The sequence below is a fragment of the Ostrea edulis genome, chromosome 8 (assembly GCF_947568905.1).
Source record: "Ostrea edulis chromosome 8, xbOstEdul1.1, whole genome shotgun sequence".
In the NCBI taxonomy this organism is placed as follows: Eukaryota; Metazoa; Mollusca; class Bivalvia; order Ostreida; family Ostreidae; genus Ostrea; species Ostrea edulis.
The window spans coordinates 12,692,279-12,711,128 of NC_079171.1; the positions used below are offsets into that span (position 1 = coordinate 12,692,279).

Here is an 18,850-nt window from a genome sequence, read left to right on the forward strand (position 1 = left end):
CTTGGCAAATACTTGATTCGAATATAATATCTCTGTTTTAATCTATTAATAGTATTATTCGACCATACATACAAAGAAAGATGTTTTACAAAAGTGATTTGCGTACAAGAATGGGCCTAGATGCTAATATTGACAACGACAAAACAACATGTGTATCAAACCGAAGTATCTTATTATGTACGTTGACTTTCTATTCCATAGAAGGCTGAAAACAGTGCTGTGCTGTACATTTAGAGAGAGAGAAAAGAAAATAGTTCCGACATCTGGTTGTCAAGGGGGTGTGTCCCCATACCAAACCTGGTTATACAAAAGTAACTTGCGTTCCTCAATTGGAATTTGACGAATCAGAGACAAGGATACAATTAGAATTAAATTATTTAACAATAAACCTTTATGTTGATCTAAATCCTTCAAAATTGTTCATTATCCTTTCATTATACATGGAATATCTTAATACAGAAAATACCAAATAAATCAATATCACCGGCTAATTGACAAAAACGCATTTACAATCCCATCTTCATCTTCATTTTCACCTCACAATCGTGCGTATACTCCAACTGTCCTATCAAAAGACGAAATTCTTCAAAATCATGCTACAGTTTTTTGTTCATGCTTTATGTTTTATGCTACAGTTTTAGACACACTAACTATTCCAGTCAATGTATCGAATGGATATACGTTACCGTACCTATACTCGATCCCTAAACTACATTAAAAAACATTTCTGAGCCCCTATATTTGTTCCTCACGAAAATATTAACAGCTGTGAAGGACAGACTTTAAACATACTGTGCAGCAACATATGCTATAAATAGTGTAAATCAAATGTGAATTCCAAAAAAGATCTTAAGAAAGAACTTTAGTGAACTTGAAATTACAAAAAAAATAATAATAAATAAACGACATCAAAAGTATAACTTTTCAACACTTCACACTACCATTCCTCGTGATAAATTTAAGACTAGAATTTTTATCATCATAGTCATTTGCTTCTTCAACAAAAATGGAAAACCCAAATATCATAATCCATTGATCAGCCGTCCAAAATATACTTTGTTAAACGCCATTGTGATTCGACACACAAGTACTCTGAAGTTGAAATGAAAAAAAATATACTGATGTTTCTCATGGACAATATGTTGGTGATCTTTGGTGATCAGGTCTTCCAACAGTCATGTTCCTCGTTAACAAGGCACCTCGTCCCACATCTGCTATGTCCAAGGGTCCGTGTTTGCCCAACTCTCTATTTTGCGTTGCTTATTTGAATCATAAAATCGAACACTGTTCGTTATTCTCACCTTTCATATGAATCTCATAACTCCTATAAGCAATACAAAATAGATAGATGGGCACACACGCACCCCTCGACACGCCAGATGTGGGATCAGGTGCTTAGGATGAGTAAGCATACCCTGTCGAACAGTCACACCATATATCCTGATCAGGTAAACGCAGGTAAATATACATCTGTATTTCAAGCTAATAACTAATTCCTTAGCTACTGGGCTGTAAAAACCTTAACTACTATAAAGCATACAAAACTGTAAGTTAAACATAAGTTGAATAAAGACGAACCTTTGAATATACTAAAGTTATCTTCACCTTTCATTAAGTGCAGAGTGGGAGTAAGTATCTCCTGTTGACCAGATATATCCGCTGTTAGCCCCATATCTCGATTATGTATACGGACGTTGTATTGTTTAGAGAGTGATATATTAATTGGTATGAGATACGCCAGACAGCATTAAATCCAATGCCACGCTTTATTAACAAAGGAGATCGTTATAACTACTATATGATTTTCAAAGTGCTGGCTATTGAAATCCACATGAGACACTCCAGCTTTTATTTGATAGCAGCGCCATAGTAGTTATGAGCAAATCAGGGTGATGATTAATAAAATACTTTTTACTCACATATAGTAATATCAATTAATGACAATAAACAGACCATGTCATTAAAAAAGATAAATATTAACTTGAAGTTAGGTTGTTTAAGCCCTTGTAACATCAATCTATTTGTCAGTAGCCTATCTCTATTTAAGAATTGAACATACACATACGAAGATGCTGCGTATCGAACCACATAAGATACATGAATGCTATATGTTCACTTTTCATACAGGTGATCATGGAATGTTGCTACGAAAATATGGAATAATAATAATAATAATAATAATAATAATAATGATAATTGGGTTTATATAGCGCCTTATCCAGCGTATGCTGCTCAAAGCGCTTTACAATAATCAATGTACATTATTACCCCGGCAGGCCTTATATCAATCTAGAACTTTCTCAGCCCCCTAGGAAGCATACAGTGCAAGCTGCCATTTCAAGCGCTCGAACACTAACATTCTAACAATATATTTCACTGTCTATCGCCAGGTACCCCTTTTACACTTGGGTGGAGTAAGGAAATTCATGTAAAGTGCCTTTCTTAAGGACACAACGTCAGCCTTGCCACGGCCAGGACTCGAAATAATGACCTTTTGGTCGTGAGTCTGACGGCCTAACCACTAGGCCACAGACGCCACAAAAGAATACTAAATATGAACATGGTGAAATCATAAATTGTACTGTGAGTGTTCACGATACCTATTTTTTGAATTTACATGACAGAAAAGAATCACAATAATGTAGCTAAATAAATAAATTACAACGGACATTGTACTGAGAATGACGTTTTCCTAATAGTTGCTGAAAATGACTGCTAACGTGCTTTTGATGCTGATATGTTATTATAATCCATAATATCCAGTTGTTGATACTGACCATTTGTGTTCGTACTGCTAATTAGCGATATTCCCTTTGGTTTGTATTTTGGGTTCTAATAGTTACTGACAAGTGCTAAGGGGAGGGCAAATAAATGTCGCGGTTGTTAGTGGCCCTCCAGATGGTGTGAAGATGTCCAGTAGGCTAAATACACATATTAAACAATCATTTTCAAAATAGCTTCTTGTTTCATTCTTTCTTGATACGTATATCATTTTTCTTATGGTGACAATTACAATGATACCAAACGCTATGTATGCCGATGAAAGGACCTGGTTTTGAAAATTTTCATTTTAATTCCCTTCCTTAATGTCCTTAATTCCCTTCATATTTTTAAATTCAGCCATTATAAACACCAACAACAATTTTCAGTAAAACATGACACTCTCGGTACATATTCTGTACACTAGTTTTACAGTACCATGCACATTACTATGATTAAAATCCAGTAGCTAAATATATAAGCATAATAAGCTCAATTGCCAAAATATTAAACATAAAATAAATGACACTATTACATTGACATAAAGCTTTTCTGATTGTAAACATAATCAAATACATCATCATAATCAAGTTCATCACTGTACAAACATCGTTATATGGACTGTAATGGAATCAAGACATCCATCCTTTGACCCACTTCAATTAACAATATAGGTCAACACTGAAGGAAATCTGAATGAATCTATACATGTGGGACTATCACTTTAGAATATGCAGCTATAAACGATCCATCCAAAAGTTTTGGTTACACGAATGAAAATATTACTCATTTCAAAATTTGAACCATCTCGGATTGAATGTGTCCCCATAGACAACATTTATAAAAGTTTGAATGTTAAGATGTTCAATTTGCTGCAAACCTCAAAAATACAAAACCGAAGTAACTCCCATCGAGTTTGTGACTTTAAATGATGCTGCTGTGTTGAATACCCTGTAAAATCAAGTTGCTTTTCCGTAATCCGACTCAATTTAAAATCTAATCTGATCATACACAGAAATAGGTATTCTGTATGGAATCACTTGAAAGACATAAACATCATATAGGCGATAATGGAATATTGCAACATAAATATGGGTATTCAATGATGGAGCTGAAGTCATCTTCTCTGTCATGAAGTCGAGTTCTAGGGTTGCCATTAACATGTATGTCCAATAAAATGTTTAGGTATGAAGCGGATGCGATATTTTCAATTTTAAGTTCATTGGTATATATGGAATCGAAATATTAATGAAAATTATTATTGTTAACAGATAAAACGTCGTTGATACATGTGAATGTCGGGTTGAAAGTCACAGCAAAATCTCTTTTTGATGTAGATACTTTTGAATACATCCCACCTCATAAAAACTCAAAACAGGTCAGTTAACAAAGGACCATAATATATCAACAGGCTGGTCGAAGATCTGATCATCTAACCTAAGAAAAACAGTGTTACCAAAGAAGTTCTAACAGTACTCATACTAGAAATATGAATTATGTAAACGCATATCCCGACCAACTTCAAGAGTTGTATAGCAAACTAGGTCGCTTTTTCTGGTTACAAGTATGTTCAATCGTTTGCTGTGTCGAACACTGGCATATATGTCACTCCATTTGCATTGTTTTGACTGCTACAATTTGTGTTTCAACAATGTAATATTACTTAGAGTTGTCATCATCATTGATAGTTGCTGTCTTTTGTTGATTGATATCGGACATCTCACAGATAGCCTCTGACGTACTATCTCTATCCCACTCAGTTGTCGACCCGTCATCGTATGTTTTGGAGGGTGATTCAATAACGTTAACGCATTCGTTTTCTGTAAATGATGAGTTTTCTGGATATTCCAAGACATCTAAATAAGAATGATTTTCTCTATTTTCTTCCTCATCTGTATTAATAGCACCTATAACCACATCATTGGGCTGTACATAAGATTGTCTGTTAAGACCCTCCATTCCACTCTCATCATCAATATCCTTGATATCATCTCGGAGATGTTGATATCTGTCGTTGATTTCTTCCATGGTATGATAATCCGGATCTAGGTAGATAGATTCTTCGGGGTAGTGCATTACGAATTCGTAATTCTCTTCTCTTTGTTCAATGTTTGGTACTTGCTCTGTATTTCCCCGTAAAATGTTGATTCTGTTGATTTTATTGGAAGGTGAAAATTAGATGCATATTTAAATGCTGTGAACAAATTTAAAAATTCATTTCAAACTTAAGGATTATATCCCGCATGCATATCTCGTATCCTTAGACGAATTTGACTCCAGTGTTTGTCACTTTGTGTTTCCCTAAAATAGCTCTTAGAAGTTTATTATTTCGGATTTCGAAAATTTCGGTTGAGCATCACTGAAGAGTAATTGTTTGCCGAAATACCCATCTGGTGCATTAAAATTGGTACCGTATAAATTTTACATTAAGAAAACTTGTTGATAATGTAGACATTTATAAAGACATTTTATGCAATGGTTGTCATCTCAGTTTTAAATCAATGTAGAAAAATAAAGTATCTTACCTCAACTTTTGCACTCCAACACTAATGGAAATGGTGGCAACCAAAGCTAGGACAAACCCGACAGATACTGCATAAATAATGGAAACATTTATAACTAGATGTTGTTTACGATGCATCTTTTGATGAATGTAAGTGAGAATAAACGGTTGTTAAAGAAAAAAATCCTCAAATTGATAATTGTGATAATCAGGGATCTGACGTATAGAAAATATGGTGTAAATCAAATACTGATTCTTGCAAAATAAAACCAAAGAACGTTTCGTGAATTTCAAAGAAGGAGATGATGAAGATACATTCAGAAAAATATCTGGATTATCATCTGTATGTAGCTAAAAGAGAACTTATTACTAAATAAAATAAACCGTACTTCACTAAAGCACAACTGAACAATTAGTGAAAGACACAAGAATATACTCTAAAATATACACATTATGGTCACTAAAAGAAACGAATTACTCAGTGTTTACGGCTTAATGGTCACTAATACATGGCAATCTCCTAATTGAAATTCCACTACAACTTGACTGAACTGTCAATGGAACTTTACTGAATAGTCACTGAAACTTGCCTGAAATTTGATGAATATTCCATGAACTTATACTGAATTACCATTGAAACGTAATTTGACTGAATACACACTGAAATTTGCCTGAACAGTTGCTAAAAGTTGACTGGACTTTTCAATGAAACTCGAACGAATGGTCACTGAAACGTGGCTGAATATTCACTCGAAGTTTACTGAACGATCACGGAAAGGAAAGCAAATGGCCACTGAAATTTGACTGAAATGTTCCTGTCATTCAGTGAACTGATTTGTAACAAATGATATTTAAAATGTGACTGAAAAGTACTTCGCCAGTGGTGATTGAGTTATAATTCGGATATCATTCAGTCATATTTCGGTCGTCTTTCACTGCAAGGAAGAGTAAGATTTAACAATGTGCTTTTTTTTCCTAAAACGCGTAACAAATTATGACTTTTTAGTATTTACACCACATTCCTCATGCCAAACTAGCTACGTTTTCTTTTATATCATAGAAAACCGTTTTAATCAATAAATGTAGAACTCGTAAATATTCATATCTTGCGATAAGTTATCCAAAGTATTCATTTCTTACATCCTATTCTGATTCCACGCACTATTCTGAAATTGATCATACAATAAACGCACAATAATGAATAAAAACGTTCAGATTCACTGTAGCTTTTAACTCGACATTTAACAACATTGAGGGCGTGTTATATATTAGCATTTGGTTGGGTGCATACATATATTTGATATAACCCAGATTGCACATCTACAAAATAGTTGGAGGATTTCCCATGCATAATGTTAACGGCAAACTAACAACTCAACTCCATGGTAAACAGTGGGAGTTCAGCTTATCCATCGCCTAGTATCTACCTACTAGCAGCTGTCTCACCCTAGACAACATAGATTTATCAGGGCTGATACACTACTAGGTATATGATATTAATAGAATCCTTCATTAGTAAGAATGTGAGATAGGGAAATTCTACCGCGGGAACAAGATTCGCAGTCTTGGACGAGGCTTTACCGAGTCCTAGACAGTGAATCTTGTTCCAGAGGTGGAATTCCCCTATCCCACACGAGTGAATAAGGAAGGGTTATTTTTCTCACATTTTAAGTATAGTTTAGTGCATAAAATTAGGAGCTTTCAGAAAATTCTAGATTATCAAAATCCTCATTTGAACTTCGATGCAAAAACTAATTAGATAGGCAGAAAAAGCATACCCGACAATGGTTTACACTGTAAGTGTAAACTAAAAAAACCAAGGTTGTCCACCAGAAAGCTATACTACATTAAAATTTAAAGATAACAATGCAAAATATTTTTACTTCACTGTGTAGCATAAATCTTCACCGTGTAACATAAATCATAGAAAATATATGACGTCACAATCAAATGACGTCGCAGCAGTGTGAGACATAAAAACCTCACATGGCTGTCTCACATGGGTAAAGTTGATCTCACACTGGTGATAATGTGAGAAAATGATATCCCATTTTACTCGAATGAAAGTTATGTACACGTTTATGTGCGTACGTCTCCTGGTTGATTTTAATATGCGACTATCGTATGATGAAAGGCAAATGTAATGAGCAGTGATTAATTCCATACCTCCTACAAGCAATGTAAAATAGAGAGTTGGGCAAACACGGTAAGCCAAGACAGGCTACTGATAAACATAATAACAGTACAGGGGTTTCAGCTGATTTGATGAAAATCAACATTTCGCAAATTACTTAGGGTCAAATGCTGTCTGGCGTGTGTCATATCTATTTTTAGACACTAATTTTAACTACGGATAAATATGTTGGTCAAAATATATAGCTCACTGCGGGTGTAACAGGTCGACAGGGAATGCTTACTCCTCCTAGACATCTGATCCCACCTCCGGTATATCCGTATTTGCCTAACTCTCTATTCTGTATTACTTACAGGCGTTTTGTGATTGTTCGTTATCTTGAACTTGCCCATTTATCTGATTTGCAAATACAACTCGTCATTAAGTCTAATGCTGTACGGATATTTCACATTAATCGTTAAACTAATTCCACTGCTGCTGTTTTCAGGTTTACGTGTTTAGCATACTTTTGATATTATATTCTTTGTAAGATTTATAAGAATTGCCAGATTTTGCTTACTTAACTTTTTCATTAATTTTTTAAAGCGTTGCATAAAATTAAAGGTTCAATTATGTAAGGTATTTTCTCTACCGAGATTATTTTCAAAAGAAACAACTACATGCATTTGAACAGGCTGATGTTTTATACTGCATGTAACAGAAGCCAAGGTTTCTCAAATTTAATCATTGTAAATTGATGTGTTACGTCAATATATTTTTCGTTATTACATCCACTTCCACCACAATATCACTACTATCCCCCCAAATACACTGTCACGACTTATATATCTACTACCACTACCACAATATCACTACTATCACCCCGATTACACCTAGTGTCACAGTTTATATATATATATATATATATATATATATATATATATATATATATATATATATACTACCACTACCACAATATCACTACAATCATCCTGAATACACCTAGGGTCACAACTTCTATACCTACTGCTACTACCACAATATCACTACTACCACCCCGAATACACCTACTGTCACAACTTCTATATCTACTAATAATACCAGAATATCACTACTATCACCTTGAATACACCTATTGCCTCAACTTCTATATCTACTACCACTACCACAATACCACTACTATCACTCCGAAAACACCTAGTGTTACAACTTATAGATATACTACCACTACCACAATAGCACTACAGCCACCACGAATACACCTAGTATCACAACGTCTATATATACTACTACTACCACAATATCATTACTATCACCCCGAATACACCTACTGTCACAACTTCCATATATACTACCACTACCACAATGTCACTACTATGACCTCGAATACACCTAGTGTCACACCGTCTATATATACTACCACTACCACAATATTACCACTATCACCCCGAATACACCTAGTGTCACAACTTCTATATCTACTACCACTACCACAATGTTACCACTACCACAATGTTACCACTATCACCCCGAATACACCTAGTGTCACAACTTCTATATCTACTACCACTACCACAATGTTACCACTACCACAATGTTACCACTATCACCCTGAATACACCTAGTGTCACACCGTCTATATCTACTACTGCTACCACAATAATCAAAATAACAACAACTACTACCAGTACATTTTCAGCATTCCGCCAATATCCTTTTCACTAGTTTTATTACCAACCGCTACCATCATTTATATTACCACTACCTCTACTTTTACCACTGTGATTGGGCCTATTTGTAATTTTCATAATTAATAATTTGTTCAAATTGGTTGCTGCATCTGATGCAACTTTACCGATTATAATAGGAAGACATGGTTTTATCTAGAGTGATAAAATCTAACAATAGTCCATGCTTTTTTTCATTTGCATATGTATATCTAAATATTTACATATACATATGATCATATATGGATTTATGATTGATCAAGAGTCTATGTAATCCTTGTGTATCATATGAAATATTTCAAATGCAGCATGCATCTGAATTTACATCAAATATCCATTATGAATGACCATGTAACAGTTGATAGTATGGGAACATTTCATTAGCATCAAAATCAAGTTTTAATTACTTGCCTAAATGCTCTAAAGCAGTAGTCGCACATTATTAACATATTGAGTTATGCAGATTATGAGTTTAACACCGGACAGTGGCAGAAGTGGGTAGTGAAATATATAGTGATTTTGCTGTGCTCTATATCAAATATTACTTCACCTTAAACAAGGTAACTATCTTCGGTTAGGAGTTCATATTGCGATTTCTGAGTTTTGTAGTATACCAGTACACTCATTATTATTATTATTATTATTATTATTATCAACATTATTATTGTTATCACCATCATCATCATCATCATCATCATTATTATTTCCAGTATTGTTATTATTTTCATTCAAATCACAAAACCGTAACTTACGGATGACAACAGTCCTTTCGCTTCTTATGTTTTGATCTGAAACTGATAGAAAATATTTCTGAGTTAATGTTAAATATTACTCAAACTCATATGTAACTGATACAATATGCATGGAACGGATGTACAATATACCTAAATGACACAGAATATATGTAACTGATATGAAATATATGTAACTGAATTTGCTCTGGACCAACCCAATTTAGATGTTAATTTAGTAATTTAGATCACAATCTCATTGTTTTATGTTTAATTGAGACAAATATTTAATTTACTACTATATGTGACTAGTCATGTTATTTTGGTTGAAAATGAGATTTTCGCTTTAAAATGACACTCATCTAAGCCTAAGTGCGCATTGGAATTTGTTTGGTCTTATATTGCATAGTTCTAGAGATATGTTTTCACGAATATGATGAATTATGTTGGAGAATTTCATTCATTTAGACGGAACATTTCTAATCATGTACACAATTTGAAATCAATTCTAAACAATGCTATGCTATTTATTAAGAACACATTTTGTCAACATTGTCTATAAAAATACCATACAGACATTATGTCAACTATTAGTTACCATAGGAATTATTTCCACTAGAATAATGTAACCATAGCAACCATTGAAATTATATAACTATAAATAAAACAAAATCCTTAATTTTAAGAAAAAGTAAAATTATCTATAGGTAGAAAAATATTAACTACATGTAGTGGTATGTTGCACAATATTTCAACTCAATAGATAATAACTACCAATATCTATGCAGGCAAACCCCATACATCATATTATCAAGGTTATACATTATCTATATATAATACGGTGAAATATGGCGACCTACTATTATAATATATGTAGATATTTCTCTCTTATAATTTAATAATTATTCTTACTTGCTTCTAAAGCTAGCATGCTAAATTTGTATTTTAAATTATCTCAGCATGCTATATTTAAAAACAAACGAGCTATAACTATGTTGGGATGCCAGAACAAATGTCTCCGAACACCTCCCCATGTCAGAAATGATTTTGATGCCATATCAGGATTCTAAACTCAACCTAGAAACTAAATTTTGTTGAAATCCGACGGACTTGATTTTTTGGCCGCCATTTTCTACAATGGCGGCCATTTTGAAACATCTGAAAATAGATTGGAAGGAAATACTGATGCTAGAGATGAACTTTGGACCCTTCATTTACCCCAGAACCCAAATGTTGTAGATATTTTTACACTTTCAAATATGTCGGTATATGGTGGTCATTTTGAAAATGGCGGCTCAACAAAAATTGATGGTGGAAATGGACTAGGGGTCACCAAATTATCCTAGAAATATAATTTAATTGAAATCCGACAACCTTGAGTTTTTGACGTTTTTCGGCCGCAATTTTGAAACGGCGGCCATTTTGAAAATTTGAAAAGTTGATTGCACCCCTCCTAATGACCCTCTATCACCTCACAAAGTTTGAAGTGGATCTGTCGAAGCACTTTCACAAAATCGGTCGGACAAATTTCTCACTAAAGAAGAGCAATAATAAGAATAAGAAGAAGAAAATAATATTAAGAATAATAAGAAACGGAGCAAAAACTATATGTCTCCGACACTTTGTGTTCGGAGACATAATAAGAAACGGAGCAAAAACAGTATGTCTCCGACACTTTGCGTTCGGAGACATAATAAGAATAATAACATACCAAAGTCTGAAATTCTTAAAATATACCGGGTATCAATATTTTATTGTCACTATGATCATTTAATCATGATTAGCATTATAATGCACAAGTTAACTTTGTGCAACTTTGACTAGTCAATGTTGTCAATTTATAACTCAATTCATTCAATGCAATTTAATTACATTATTCATTGCAATTAATAGACTAATCAATATTTCACAGACGTACTAATTTGTTTGAAAAAAACATGAATAAAACTGATACATGTACTTTTTTAAAAGTATATAGTATGTATTGGAACTTTTGATATTGTATGCAAATTAGAAGTATGGGAATGCAGTGACATAAACATCCAAAGTAACATCCAGTGCTAAAATGAAGTGTTATAAGCTATAATACTTTTTTTTCTCCTGAAATGATAAATCCTAATAAATTACTGTTGTAAATCAAATTACGTTTAGCACCGAAAAAAATAAATTTATAAGAATTTGGCAAAATGTTCTGTTTTTAGGCAAAATTATTTCCATAGACTTGATTAGAATTCATGTTGATTTCTCTATCGAATTAAATCTTTTTTTTCATCTTTCTATCATGAGACACTAATTGATATTCAAGAATGTAAAATTGCCAAATTCCTATGCGCAAATGAAAAAAGCTCCGACAATTCTTTGGTGTTTTAAAAAGAGAGTGACCCCACTTTCTGACCATGTCTGTTAACGTTCCGTCGAGATTGTTTCACTCATATTGAGACATCATCAGCTGTAGGTGAAGTACCATAAATTTAGACCTATGCTCAGGACCGTAGCAGTGAACGTTTTTAACGTACCGGTGCCAGCCGCGACAGTTTTGAGGCCATATCCAAAAGACCCGTGATTTTCACATCTAAATGCCAAGCGTTTCGAGGAATAATCACTACCTATATTAGAGTCTTAGGTTTTACGTGACCTTGACATGAGTGCAGCTCGAACTCGCGACCCCCCCCCCCCAGTTACAATACCTTTAGCCTGCTGCGACTGGTCCTGAGCATAATATGACTAGTGAACCTAGTGTATATTTCTAAACAGTTTAAATGTGATGGAATGCTGCATGTAAGGGTACAACTTGGATAATCCACAAAATCAAAGGATGGTGTAATAAATGTTGTACTTGACATGCGATTTATTTACATGTATCTACTAGATTCCGTGTTCGTATAACTCCCTCCCTCTTAGCACACAAAGCAGTCGGTATACATTGAATATTAGCACAGGAATTGATATTGAAATTATATTCATGATCTATCATTTCTACAGGTAATGCAAATTTTCACCGTCGGATACCCACGGCAGATGTCATCTTCTACTCATCAAGTGATGAGTAGAAGACGAGATAAGCCAGGAGTATCCGACGATGGCAATGTCATGAATTTTCATGATCAGTGGTGATCACTCTGCATTTTAGCACTGTTAAACAAATGTAATGGATGTATAGATGCATGGATGCATGGCGTATGTATGTATGTATGTACCCATGCATTCATATACATACATGCATGCATGCATACATGCATACATACATGCATACATACATACATACATTCATACATGCATACATACACACATACATACATACATACATACGTACGTACATACATACATACATACATACATACATACATACATACATACATACATACATAAATACATGCATGCATACATGCATACATACATACATACATAATGAATCATACATTAAATGCTGCTGTAGAAAACGGTTGTGATATGTGAATATTATTCCTGGATAGGAAATTGGTATACTTAGGACATATTCGATTCTCATATATGAATATACTGTGGTCTTAATAGGTTTTCAGAAAAGTAACACAATATAATGAAGTCCGTAACAATGTTTCTGAGAGTGCGGTAAATCCGAAACTAGACCTATTCTCATAAATTATAGAAAACGCCATAGATAGAATATAACAAAATAAATATAAAAAATTTCAAAATGGTTAAAATGTTGAAACCTTTTAGAAATTACTGTTTGACATAACTGACATAGTAACATACGTACCTGAGTTTATGCAGTTCATGTCTTCAAATGGGATGTCAATCAGTTTCGTACCTTTCAGAACACTAGGTATGCTACACTCTGGGGTTTTAAAGATTGGCGATTCATGTGTAAGATTGCTTTGCAAAAATACCGTGAAGGCTTCCAAAGAGCAACCACAATGAAACGGATTATCTCCTATATACCTGCAAACAGAAATCCAAGTAGATTATATTTTTGATAAATGTAGATGTTACCATTCGCCAACTAGAAATGTTGATAGAAATTTCAGTCATTCCTAATTTTCATTCCCTACAACAAAGAATAATTCAAATAATCCAACCACTTTGACAGTAATGCTTGTATCTGCAACATATATACTTGCTCATCAGCTAATTATATTCTACAATACAGTATCCGAAAAAAATATCAAATGCTGTGATAAGTACACGAGTAAATCATTCCTCAGTTCAAGTTATCGTTATATAAATCCCTACATAGATTGTAAGCTGGTCAATCCAGGCACTGTACCATTCCCTTTAATGGTTATCTTACTCGAAGACATATCACTAAAGAAAGAGGAACACAAACATGAAGACCTATTCTATATTATATTTACAATTTAATACTTTTCAGCTTTATATTGTTAGCGATTGTCAGAATAACATTGTACAAGAACGGTCGATATCCTCATAGATCAGGATTTCCCAACTGTTGATCATGACTCCCAGTAATGGATCGGATGTATTTCTTATTAAATGGTTTATTTTTTTTCTATTTCAATTCGATGCCTGAAACTTACACTTTGGGCAGATACATACCGAATGACATTTCAATTGATATTCTGAGTTTTTGATATCTATATAAATAGGGCATGAACCAGCAAATCTGCCTACAGAAGTTTAAAAATAATAAGTATTTGGTGTTGTTGTAATTGTCGCAATAAGTTTGGATAAAAGGAATTATCATTTCAGAAAAGCATACACATTATGTTTATTTGACCCTGGCCATTTTTTCCCCAGCAAAACGACCAATAGCAACGCCATTTCTCAAAACGTCTCAGTATATACAATACTTTGGAATACTTATCAATCAATACCAAAACCAGCAATACAAACCACAGTAAATATCAGAAACGTTTAACCCCAACAGACTGCACCGATAATAAAATATCAGTAGCCGTGATCATCAGAACTTATCAGCACCAAAATCACAATTGTAGTAATCATCAGCATATCTCAGCAAAAGTCATATCATCTGTCCCCCCCCCCCCCAAATAGTAGTGTTGAACATGTAGACGGAGTAAACCGTAGTCAAATATCAATATGTAAAGAACGGACTCCGAGAGACGTCAGATATAATTCAATATCATGATATCTTGTAGTAGTTAATAAGATCTTTGTAATGACAGCCGAGTGTTAAAACTTTAAGGGGAAATGTTGAGTTTTTTTTTTAGTATTCCCCTTAAACTAACAATGAAATGCAAAATATATGCATTGAATATGAATATGACGTCAATGTGATACAAACTAAATCCAATATACATCATGCAGAATGCAATGAAATTCTTTTGGATTTTGTGTAGACAATAAGGAAATTGATAAATCTTAGAATAAATATAAAAAATATAATAAGATAAGATCTATAAAGATATATGAAAACCACAACGTTATTACACTTTATCATACACACACCCACTCTCTCACTTAAAAATATAACACACAATAATGTATAATCACTGATAATACATTATTTGTCAAATGTGCATCTGGTGCATCAAAATTGGTACCATATACGGTTTTTTTTTGCACCACATCAATTTTGACGTTTATAATATTTACTGTGACGGCTTAGTATGTTCCTGTATGTAATTTTGCGTTACGTTGCTAAATGAAGACCGATAACAGAGTCGAAATATTTCTAAAAAATGTTTAAAGTGGTTTTCTGTATTCTATTTCCAAAATATATATAAGCACGAAAACCCAATAACACCCTACTTTCTTAAAGTGTCGCTTCTGAGAAGATACAAGGCCAATAAAGAAATTTATAAAAGCCCCGAAAAGGCCACGACACTGTTGGCTATTTAAAACTCAAATTTTCGACGCAACCCTCGTCTTTATCAAAAGACATATATTACATAAACAAATGACACACACTACTTGTCGTTTTTTTGGTGTGTGTTATTTGTTTATGTAATATATGTCTCTTGTAAATTTGAGTTTTAAATAACCAACCGTGGGGTGGCCTTTTCAGTGCTTATATATATATATATATATATATATATATATATATATATATATCTTATACGATACCAATTTTGATGCACCAGATGCGCATTTCGACAAATACTGTCTCTTCAGTAATGCTCAACCGAAATCTTTGAAATCCGAAATAACTATGAAGATTTAGAGCTAAATATAGCCAAAAACAGCGTGTCAAAAAAGTGGAGCCAAATTCGTCCAAGGATAAGAGATATGCATGAGGGAGATAATCCTTAATTTTGAAATGAATTTCTAAATTTTGTAACAGCAATTAAATATATATCCGTATTTTCAAGCTAGTAACGAAGTACTTAGCTACTGGGCTGTAGAGACCCTCGGGGTCTAACATTCCACCAGCAGAGGCCTCGACCCAGGGATTATAATGTAAAACTTATACGGTATCAATTTTGATGCACCAGATGCGTATATATATAATATATATATTATTACTTGATGATATCAAATCATTCTCCATTTTAAATGTATAGTATGCACGAAGGTGATTTTCGTATTATATTGTGACCTTGAAATCGTCCCTAATCTGAATGACTGATGCGTTTAAAAATTCCCTCATATACATAAATTATCCCATACTATAGAAACAGCGGCAAAGTTCAGGTTCATCTGCTATAAAAAAAACAATATGAATTTTTCTGCGATATAATCTAGATATATTTATGAGTTTGAAAAGTGCGGAGACAAATTTCTGTCTTGTATATTAACGGTATGATAAATATAAGAATGTGGACAACCCCGGTAATTCGCTGATGATTGTTGATATATTGTTAAATTACAGCATGGTTGGTTTGAGTATGCATTTGTTCCCAAAAATGTTCATGCTAAAGATTTTTATTTTTTTTCTGAGTATATCAATCAAATTTCAGCTGGTTACCCGCATGAACCTGAATTTGTGTTCACAAGTAGGCTATCTTGCTGTTTTCCAAAAATAAAGTGTTATGTGATATTTAAGTGACGTCACGGGAAATTACCATGACGGAAATTTACGGTAGCTCAGTCACATTCAACATATAGGTAGTCTCGTTTCGGTGTTTAACCGTAACAAGTGTAATGATACATGTGAATTTGAGGTGCAATTTCACCCCATGATTATTCTACATTTGACTATGGAAGCCCTTAACCTAGTTGCGTGCAAGTGGTAAAAACGATTTGACATTTTACCATTTTATAAACTCAGATGTGCCAGTGTTATTCAGAGACGGGGAAAAGAAAAAACGCTTCATTGGTATTCTAAAGCCAAAACTTAATGGTCTTTTATAATTGCCTATGGTTTTGCCGTACCTTTTCCAGATCATTGCTGTACACTATCCATGACGTCACAGTATCCTTGGACAAATTTGGCTCCACTTTTTTTGGCACGCTGTTTTTGGCTATATTTAGCTCCACAACTTCATAGTTATTTCGGATTTCAAACATTTCGGTTGAGCATCACTGAAGAGACATTATTTGTCGAAATGCGCATCTGGTGCATCAAAATTGGTACCGTATAAGTTTTACATTATGACCCCTGGGTCGAGGCCTCTGCTGGTGGACTGTTAGTCCTCGAGGGTCTCTACAGCCCAGTAGCTAAGTACTTCGTTACTAGTTTGAAAATACGGATGTATATTTAATTGCTGTTATAAAATTTAGAAATTCATTTCAAAATTAAGGATTATCTCCCTGATGCATAGCTCTTATCCTTGGACGAATTTGGCTCCACTTTTTTGGCACGCTGTTTTTGGCTATATTTAGCTCCACAGCTTCATAGTTATTTCGGATTTCAAAGATTTCGGTTGAGCATCACTGAAGAGACATTATTTGTCGAAATGCGCATCTGGTGTATCAAAATTGGTACCGTATAAGTTTTACAGTATAGACATTTAACGTCCCGCTTACTTTGACGTCATAATCGTTGTTACTATGATACTGCTATGTATATATTTAGTAAAGCTTCTGAAGATGTAATGGAAGCGCTAAAGCTTTACAGAGGGTTGCTGTGTTTTCTTTCCATATTTTTTAAATGTATACATATATTCCTTATGAAACATATCTATTTCGTTTACAAAACTCGGAAGGATAAATTGTGTTTACTTTTCCTTTGATGTGTTAATGATAGTATTTAATATTCATCTTGCCGTTTTCATTGATATCAATAATACTAGTAGTCTTTGTCATGATTCCTAACAACATTTACTTCTTAAATAACAATCCAAATTTTCTGACAATATTTCCCCACAATATTTACTAAATATTCCCTCCAAAGTATCATAAAACCGAGTAAATCAGTCGTCTAGCACTATATCAACTCCTTCAATAAATTACTCATAATACTGTTGAGGTATGATCATTATTGTCAATATACTTACAGGAATTGTAAGCTGGTCAATCCAAGGAAAGGGTCATTCTCTATATTGGTTATCCGATTTTGGTGCAAAAAACTAAATGAAGAAAATAATAAGTTTGAAGATAATTTTCGTGCTAACTTTATATCTGATGTAGGTCTCAGCTGCAGTATGTCAGTCATACTCAGAAAAGGATCGGATCCTAGATATTGAAACGACTGTAAAGCTCTTTGATCTCAGAAACAGAACAAGTTGTACTTCTTATCACACAGATTACCCTTTATATATCAATATCATCAGTGCTTTTAAAGTTACATATGTGTGTTTTTGTTACATAAAAGTGACGACCAAGATATGGTGGATATTTGATTTATCTGATAAGTAAGCAAAAGTTGACATTGAAGTACAGAAACACAACAATTTCTGGAGTTATCATGGCTATTCAGGACGGAAAGCTGCACTTTAATTCATCGAATTATTTTGTTATTCAATGTTAATATACATAATACAACATAAACAGACGAAAGAAAAACAAAGTTTACATGGACCAGGAATCCAAGTCAATATAATCGTCTTTACAAAATCGCCGACAAATGTGTTGCTATAACGGTGTTTGAATTGTGTTATTTTATTATTTGTATTAATCAGAATAACTTTGTCAAATTCAACCAAACTTGGAACAAAACTTGGAACAAATA

General features: G+C 33.6%; 1 protein-coding gene across 1 annotated transcript; it reads right to left on the bottom strand.

The window, feature by feature from the left end:
• Positions 1 to 1,796: 1,796 nt before the first annotated feature.
• On the bottom strand, positions 1,797 to 18,242 carry LOC125662279 (uncharacterized). Its single transcript, XM_048894447.2, has 5 exons — positions 18,177 to 18,242; positions 13,577 to 13,758; positions 9,856 to 9,897; positions 5,286 to 5,352; positions 1,797 to 4,909 (listed from the first exon to the last, which is right to left on the bottom strand). The coding sequence occupies exons 2-5, from the start codon at positions 13,593 to 13,595 to the stop codon at positions 4,420 to 4,422; spliced, it is 618 nt and encodes a 205-aa protein (XP_048750404.2). The 5' UTR covers positions 13,596 to 13,758; positions 18,177 to 18,242; the 3' UTR covers positions 1,797 to 4,419.
• Positions 18,243 to 18,850: the final 608 nt, after the last annotated feature.

Bases quoted from the DNA above. Each gene is read 5' to 3' on its own strand.
- LOC125662279 (XM_048894447.2), bottom strand. The intron at 5,353-9,855 runs GTAAGTTACGGT...TTATTTATGCAG, and splicing joins CGAAAGGACTGTTGTCATCC to TATCTGTCGGGTTTGTCCTA. The intron at 4,910-5,285 runs GTAAGATACTTT...TAAAATCAACAG, and splicing joins GTTGGAGTGCAAAAGTTGAG to AATCAACATTTTACGGGGAA.